The sequence below is a fragment of the Nestor notabilis genome, unplaced genomic scaffold (assembly GCF_000696875.1).
Source record: "Nestor notabilis isolate BGI_N333 unplaced genomic scaffold, ASM69687v1 scaffold10740, whole genome shotgun sequence".
Classification (NCBI taxonomy): Eukaryota; Metazoa; Chordata; class Aves; order Psittaciformes; family Psittacidae; genus Nestor; species Nestor notabilis.
This window is the reverse complement of record NW_009911572.1, coordinates 26,484-34,448: the sequence shown is the minus strand read 5'-3', so window position 1 is coordinate 34,448 and position 7,965 is coordinate 26,484. Positions and strand designations below refer to the sequence as shown.

Sequence of the window (7,965 nt, the reverse complement as noted above, 5' to 3'; positions counted from 1 at the left end):
AGCAGCGACCGCGCCGCCCGGCGCCGGACGTGACCGCGCCAGGGCTCCTCTCCAGACCTGCACCCACAGCATCGTCTGAGGTATTCCTTGTCCGTCTGTGCCACCGCGAGATACTGTCTGTCCAGCGCACGGGCCATCAACGCTTTAAAATATTCTGAATATTAGTAACTCTTTTATCTTCTTATCTAGCCAGTCTCTTGATTTTCTGAAAAGATTCCAACTACAGTAGAATATTACAGAAAGAAAATATAAATGCAGGGTGGGTTTTTTCCTCTTTCTAAATGAAACTTACGTGGGCTAAAACTAGAGAGTATTTTTAAACAAATATACAGTATGCAGGCAGACAAAGCAGGAAAACGGCCATCAAGTGTTTAATAAAAAACTAGGAAAATTTGGCTATTTCCAGAAAAAACTATGAAGCGCCTCAACTAAAAGGAATGCATAATGAAATTCTAATCTAATACAGGTCAAAAATGTAAAAAGGTTATAAACCTTAACAGGAAAAATAAAACAACTTTTTACTGGCCATTCCTGTTGAAATGAGAATCTTAAAAGTAACAGAAAAGTGGCTACAAACCCACTTAGAGCACCGAACAGAGAGAAAACACGAGTCCATTTTCAATCTCTGTTGTATCATAAAATCCTGTGTTTCTACAGGTCAAACTGCTGGTGGCAGAAACAGAATTCTTTATAAACCGCAGATGTCCTGGACATAAAAAACGTGTTGGAGTTGCACTAGTTCTAAAGACTCTTCTGTTCTAGCCTACCCACGGGCTTGTACGGTGGAGTACTGAACGTGTTCAACCTCAGCCATAGAAAGTCTCTTCCTGTAACCCTTGATTATTGTTGGGCACCAAAGATAAGAAAAGCAAGACGGGGTACAAAAATGCAAAATTTCAACAGTAATGGCAATGTTTTGTTTTAGTCCAAAAGGGTCCTGCATTTTCTCCCCTTCAGTAATGAGGCAAAAGGCTTTAATCGGGGGGTAGCAAGTCATGCAAGCGAAATCTGTCTCTGATGTGAGGTCGGACATCTTCGTTCTGCAGGGAGGGGAGAGAGAAAACAAAGGTGCAGGTTTCAGGAAAACAGACACAGCTATAAACTGATTACTTCAACAAGGTCAACTTTCTACCACTGGTATTTTAATACGACAAAACATAAGCAGTCCCCCAGTGCCTAAAGGGGCTGACAAGAAACCTGGAGATGGGCTTTGGACAAGGGCCTGTAGGGACAGGACAGGGGGAATGGCTTGAACCTGCCAGAGGGGAGATTGAGATGAGCTCTGAGGCAGAAGCTCTTCCCTGTGAGGGTGCTGAGGCGCTGGCACAGGGTGCCCAGAGAAGCTGTGGCTGCCCCATCCCTGGCAGTGTTCAAGGCCAGGTTGGACACAGGGACTTGGAGCAACCTGCTCTAGTCTTAAAATCCACAAAAATACTTAAAAGAGATAACTAAGATTTTGGGCGGTGGGTGGGGAAGAGCCACCTCAAGGAAACACTTACCAGCTCTACAAGTTTCTCCAGAAATGGAATCAATTTTAGAAGTTCATTGTCATTTTTATCCATGAACCAACTTTCTATAGGAATTCCATTCGAAAGCTAACGTAAAGAGAGAATAAAATCATCAACACATGGTTTATACTTAATTTGTCTAAAAATACAACTTGTGAAATAGCACTTCGAGGAAAAATGTTTCCAAGCTGAAGTTTATTAATATGTATTTTTCCTCTGAAGTTTGCACTGAAATTCTCTTCCAAAATGCCTCTTTCCTTTGCATACCTCACTACACAGATTTCCACATCAAAGCTGGAACAGAGCTAGCTCCCGAAGCTCTGCGGATCGGAAAGGCGCTGGTGTTCTGAGAAACTCTAACATTAAATACTAGTGGATGCTGACTGTGCGCGTGCAAGTGAGGCTGAGCCAAAGAGCTCTGTGTTTTGCTGCTGCTTCGATGCAGGTGAGACGTCGGGGACCCCTCTCTGCATGTCGTCACCAGTGTGACAGGCTGCCTGGATGGGGACGTACGAGGCTGCTGGGAATGTCCCCCGCACAGTGAGTAACCCCATCGTGCTTCAGCATGAGCCATTTTCACAGCTGTGGCCACCTCAGCCAGAGATCTCATCCTGACCCCTTCACTAGCATTAAGAAATGAAATCCATGGCAGAGACCAGACTTGGCAGCCTGGTGGCTTCTCTCAAAAAGCTGAGTGAGAAGTGACAGGTTACGTGCTTCACCAAAGAAGTCACTTGGTTTGCACTTGATCAGCTGTTCACAAAATACAAGAGAAAGGCAAGCAAACCTGGCTGCTCGTTAGGGTTTGCTTCACAAGCCATAAGGAGGTTGTTAAACCAGGCTGTAGTGTTTCACCTCTCCCTCGGCAGCACCATCCTCACCTGATAAGCAAAGGCTTGCGGTGAATTGTCAATGATGATGGTTTTTGAAAGATCTCTACCAAGAATGTTTAAATCCTTGATGTAATTTCCTTGTACACAAACACAATGCTCGCGGAAGAGTCGATGCCTGCAAGTAAAGCAAAACAGTAATGAATGAAACAAACTTACACTGCACAGGGAAGAGTTAACTCTGCCAAACATCAGCCAGTTTTCTCCTCCTCCCATCCACCAGCTCTTTTAAAAAACTGTTCCCTTTTTCCCATTCTCTTTTGAGCTTTTTACTGGTAAAATGAGGAGTGAAGGGGACTTTACATCAGCCTCGTTCTGCAGGTGGCTGTTTGTATTTACCCAGGAAAGCTCCACTCAGATGCAAGAAGTGAGCAGGGCCCTGCTTTCCAGCCTCTTGGGAAGGGTCGACACAGGGACCCAGGATACTCAAATGGTTTTGCAAGGCCCCAAGAGCAGAGATTTTCCTGCACAGGAGCCAACTTACTGGCTTTTATTGTCCCTTCCTTTTGCTGTCACAGCCCGTGGCCTCCCCATGCCACCACATGCCAGAACACCACGTACCAGCAGAAAAGTTTTCTATGTTACCTTTGTTTGCAATTAACCTATTTCAGTTATTAGAACCTGAAAAAAGCCTCCAGGCCAAAACATTCCATCGAGTTCTTCCTTTCCCATTAGCCTACTCCCTTTTCATTTATTACAGAAGAAATGGATGGAGAGACTAAAAGGACCCAGTTTTAAAAAATACCAGGAATAACACTCACATTTCATGGACTATCACTATCAATTAGAACCAAATTGTAAACCAGACAGATGTGGACTCTCACAGGGTTACATTACTGTGCAGTGCCTTTAAGGCTGCTTGTATTTTTAAGTGAAGTTTTTAGAAGTCGCACACAGTGTACTCAGTTTCAGAGAGGGGCTGAGTTCCTAATGTTGCTATGGAAGAAAAGAAGCTGGTGCCTCGGCAGTGAGTGAATTTAAATATAGACTCTGAGTCACATGTGTGGAGTGCTGACAAGTCTACCTAGAGGCTGATGTCACAAGGAATCGTGCCTCCGTGTCAGCTTTTTGGTGGCACATGAATCACGGCTAAATTCATGCATCACGTGAATCCTTCTGCAGTTCTCGGAAGACTCTTTGGCTGTGTATTTTATTATCACTTTCCTGTTCCAAACCCAGTCCTGAATCACACATATTAGGCTCTTGGAAGAAGATTTTTAACACTATGGATGCACACTTGGACACACAAACACCTTCCTTGACATGTGTCCCCTCTGGCCATGCAGTGCAGGTAAGCTCAGACACTCTCAGGACTGGAAGCATCTGAAAGCCCAGTTTTGGCTGCCTGCTCAAAACACAGTGGCAAATCAGGCTACCAAAGCCAAAGCAGGATTCTGCTGTGCATGCCATGTGAAAACAAGCAGGGAGATGACTGTTCCTGGATGAAAACCAGCAAACAGTTTATCTTCACACTCGTCCAGAAAATGAGTTACTATGTGCCCAAACTACTCAGTGAAAACAATGGATGCAGCCACCATCTCAGTCCAAATGGCTGTTTTATTATGTGTGTAATTAAAATCAAGTCTTTCCTGACAACTATTACAATAAAATGCTGCAGTGACATCCCAAGAGCAGCATTTACATAGGCCTGGCCCTGACCAGTTTATTCTCTTACTGGGGTCACCCTGTGCAGGTGAATCCCTGAGAGGAATCCTCTTTGGATTCAACTTCCCCATGTAACAGCCCATCTCCCAGATAACAGGAAGAATCTCATCCAGCAGAACATCTTTCTGCCCTAAGGAGCCGTTCTTGCAAAATGCCAATCGCTGCCAAGCAAACTCGCTCTTAGGAAGTGAAAAACCAAACCAGCTCCACTACAAAACCCACTAACAGATTATTTTGTGAGTAAGAAATAAAGCCATGCTGACTGTAAGGATAACTATACAACTTATAAGCAATCAGTCAAGTCTGAGTAGTGAGTGAATGGCTGTGGGTTCTGGCCCCAGAGGGCAGTGTCAACCTGCCTGGATTTACCCTACCCCCAAGGCAATAGCTCAATCACTTCAGTTTTCTCACTCTTAGACCAGACAAACCCACAACAGATGAATTTAGTGGGACACACACCATCAGCACATGCTTCTGCACACTGGATGGGAAACAGCACTTAGTTTGCTTACAAACACCGGGTACATTCACAGTTTGCTGGGTTTACCTGACCAGTTGCTTTTTAGGGTCTAGTATGTTCAGTAACTTGTCTGCATACACCTTCTTAGAAGCAGTAAAAAGAATGATCTGTGGATTCAAGGGAAAAGTAATTATTTTGGGTATAAGTATGTGAATGTAATTTAAAACTGAAATTCAGAGGTAGCGTCTGATTGCTCTTACCTCATAAATCTGAGACATACGTTCCAGGAATTCTCGGAAGAATGGCCTTAACCGGACATAAACCTGCAGCAGAAATGGACTTTAATAAAGATTCAAAACACCTCAGCTATCACCCACAGTACTGAGTGTCAGTGTGTAAAGACAAGGTCAAAATGAGCATTATGAACAAGGTAAACAACAAATACTGACTTCCTGCAGAGTAATAACTGAATTAAGCCAATATTAAATTAGCTCACAGCGCAGGCAGCTCTAACTGAAAGCATCAGATGATAAAATAAGGCTTAACAAATTCACTGGAACATTTGGTGGAATCAGAAACAACTTCAGTTAAAATCTAAAAGTTGGACAAAAAGCCAAAATGAAACTGGTTGCTTTGAGTAGACATTCTGAATGAGCTTGCACCAGCCAGGCAGCACCAGAGCAGCTTCCAGCTGATGTGTGCCAGCACAGAAAGGGTATTAATGTTTCCCCTGCACAGAGATAACAGCTGCTCATGATAGTAGGTAGAGAGGATGGTATTTGGTTTGAAGGTTGCTTCAAGAGCCTGATTTCAAACTAACGAGCTTATCCCCCGTTATGGAAGAAACACAGATGTCACCTCAGAAACAGTCTCTTCAGCATCTCTCCTACGGACTCTCCTGGCAACCAAAGCAGGCAGCTGAGCTATCTGCCAGTCCTTCAAGTGCTGCTAATGTAAATAAACCCATTTTCTGTGTGCTTTATTGTTCCCTGTACATCTGGATGGAACTGTATCGGCCACAGCAGCCAGTCAAAAGAATTTTTAAACTCATTCCATTAGAGCAGGGATCAGTTTCGGCTGCTCAGGCTCCTCGGGTGTGCACACCCCTCCTGCCTTGGTCTTTAGTTTGGTTTTTAGTCCTTGGATAAGTGCAGCATCATTGTAACATGTTCTGGTTTAGATCACTGCCACGCAGTTATAAATGTGCATCTATCTTACTACAACATCTACCTCAACATCAATCTTTCTCGAAGAAGGTGACATGTGAATGCAAACGAGAAATCCAGGAAACCCCCTTGCCTCTCAGAACCTGTGTTTGTAATCACCACTTGCACAGACACACACATCATTTGACAGAGGCCTCGGTGCAGGCTCACTGCTCTGTTTTCACTGGCTTGTGACACTGGCACAGCAGAAGGCAACGACATCGCTACCCCCAGCTACAACGAGCTGGCACAGAACTCTGACCAAAGCAGAAGAACTAAGTACCCGAAGTAGAACAAAACACACCCATCATCCCATGAGTAAATGTGGAGATTACCTTTGAAAATAGAAGCCTAATAGTAATTTTCACTGGTTTTAATGACTGAAAGTTTGTCAACAACAACACATGATACCATCTGCTTCAGGATCACTTACACTCACAAGTGCACAACATGAATGCAAAGACCCCTCACAGTTCTTTGGTGGGTTTTCTTGGTTATTTTTCTTCCCCCCAAAACGATCAACTCATCCCGTTGTTTCAATGGCAACAAAATCTAAATGTGGCAAATCTAAACTGTCAATGTCTTCCTTGTTCAAAATACACAGGACTTGAATTCTTCCATGGTGGAATTGGAAGGAAACAGTATTCCTTTCCTACACTAGAAAACCTGAACAAGACACGTGTCTTCCACTTGGTGCCCAAATCCCTGGAATTACCAGACAGAAGTGCCTGAAGCGCAGCCAGCCATGGCTCTTCAAGGGGCAGAAGTGTACTTCCAGAGTCTCTGCTGAACTGAAATTAAGTTACAGAATCAACTGCGTTGGAAAAGACCTTTAAGATCAAGTCCAACTGAATGCTGCCAAGTCCACCACTAAACCATGTCACTAAGTGCCACATCAACACAAGACCAATCCCCACCTCACTACAACCTCCTTTCAGGTGGTTGTAGAGAGCATCTTCCCAGCCTAACCCCAGATTTCTTTGTGGATGCGCCCAACATACACCAATGCTTCCTGGCTTCCACATCCAAAGCTTGATGGCTCTTTGGCTATTTCCAAGAAACAGAGAGGAGGTCACTAGAAGGGAGAGCCAGAATTCCCAAGCACTGCTTGCTTTATTCCACTGCAGTAACAAAGTAAAGCAGTTAAGTTGGTGGTGACAGTGAGATGGAACACATGTAACCCTGTATTCAGTAACTACACCTGACCTCTGGAGTTCCAGAACGTCTTTCAAGGATCACAAAGATCAAAGGGCATTATTCTGAGGTAGATCAGTAAAGATGCACTTCCAGAGAAGAACAGAAGGAAAGGACCTACCTTCTGACTACAGGCAGGGAGCAGGGAAAGCAGCCCCAGAGCAGAACAGAGGGGTGAGAGAATCTCGTATCTGGGACTTGAAGCCAGCAACAGAAACAAAACCTCTTTACCAAGGAAAAAGAGAGAAATTTTTCAGAAGATAAGCTGCTTATCTTACTTATGTAAAGTAAGACAAGGAGTACAAAGTCTAAAGTCTGCAGCTGAAGAACTGACATTGGGTTTTGTTTTCCAGTAAGATGTAAGGCAGCGCTTAACAGATAACAGTGTTTAAGAAAACTTCCGCTTTGCAAAGACTGAATTTTTACTAAGCCCAGAACTTAAACACTGGCATGATCTAGAGATTTTTTATTTTTTTTTCAATGAAGAAAAGAGAAACAAATTCTTTGGCTCAGAAGCCTGATCTAAGCAGGCCCAACTCACAGCTATTTTTTTTAATAGAAATCAGTTATGTGACTCAATCGAAGGTTTAAACCCTGTGTGTCAGCGCTGGAATCACCATAACATGGTCATTTGTCAGTCTGCAGAACACTGCTCCATGCTCAGTTCTTCTGTATAACTCCGGGGAAGTTGCGAGAAATAACTTGGAGCAAACAAGCCCTTATTTTTAGAAACCTTTCTTTAAAACCAGACCACCGCTCGCAATCACTGAAGCAAGCATAGGAGAGCCAAGTTCCTGGACGTGAAACTTGTGCTTGACTCACAGGCCAATGGAGTTCAGCTGGGTTTTATACCAGACCTTCTAGAACCCGAGTCAGTCTGGTTCTTCTTGTTGCAGTATCCTGAGATGCCCAGATCTGGAACATCTTTTCAGGAAAGTGCCTGGTTTGTTGCGCTCTTGCTGCAAGAGCACTGGCTTGATGCCTTCAGGTGGGTAAGAAAATGGTATTAATCAGTCCTGATGTGAGAAAGAGCAGATACTCAG

At 43.9% G+C, this 7,965-nt stretch overlaps 1 protein-coding gene across 1 annotated transcript in view; it reads right to left on the bottom strand.

The window, feature by feature from the left end:
• Nucleotides 1–29: 29 nt before the first annotated feature.
• CTDSPL2 (CTD (carboxy-terminal domain, RNA polymerase II, polypeptide A) small phosphatase like 2) overlaps nucleotides 30–7,965 on the bottom strand; it is a 17,605-nt gene continuing 9,669 nt past the window's right edge. Inside the window, exons 8-12 of the mRNA XM_010015471.1 lie at nucleotides 4,784–4,846; nucleotides 4,611–4,690; nucleotides 2,390–2,516; nucleotides 1,500–1,595; nucleotides 30–1,040 (exon numbers count right to left, since the gene is read on the bottom strand). Of these exons, the coding sequence (XP_010013773.1) occupies nucleotides 975–1,040; nucleotides 1,500–1,595; nucleotides 2,390–2,516; nucleotides 4,611–4,690; nucleotides 4,784–4,846 (432 nt within the window). The 3' untranslated portion in view covers nucleotides 30–974. The remainder of the gene's footprint in view (nucleotides 1,041–1,499; nucleotides 1,596–2,389; nucleotides 2,517–4,610; nucleotides 4,691–4,783; nucleotides 4,847–7,965) is intronic.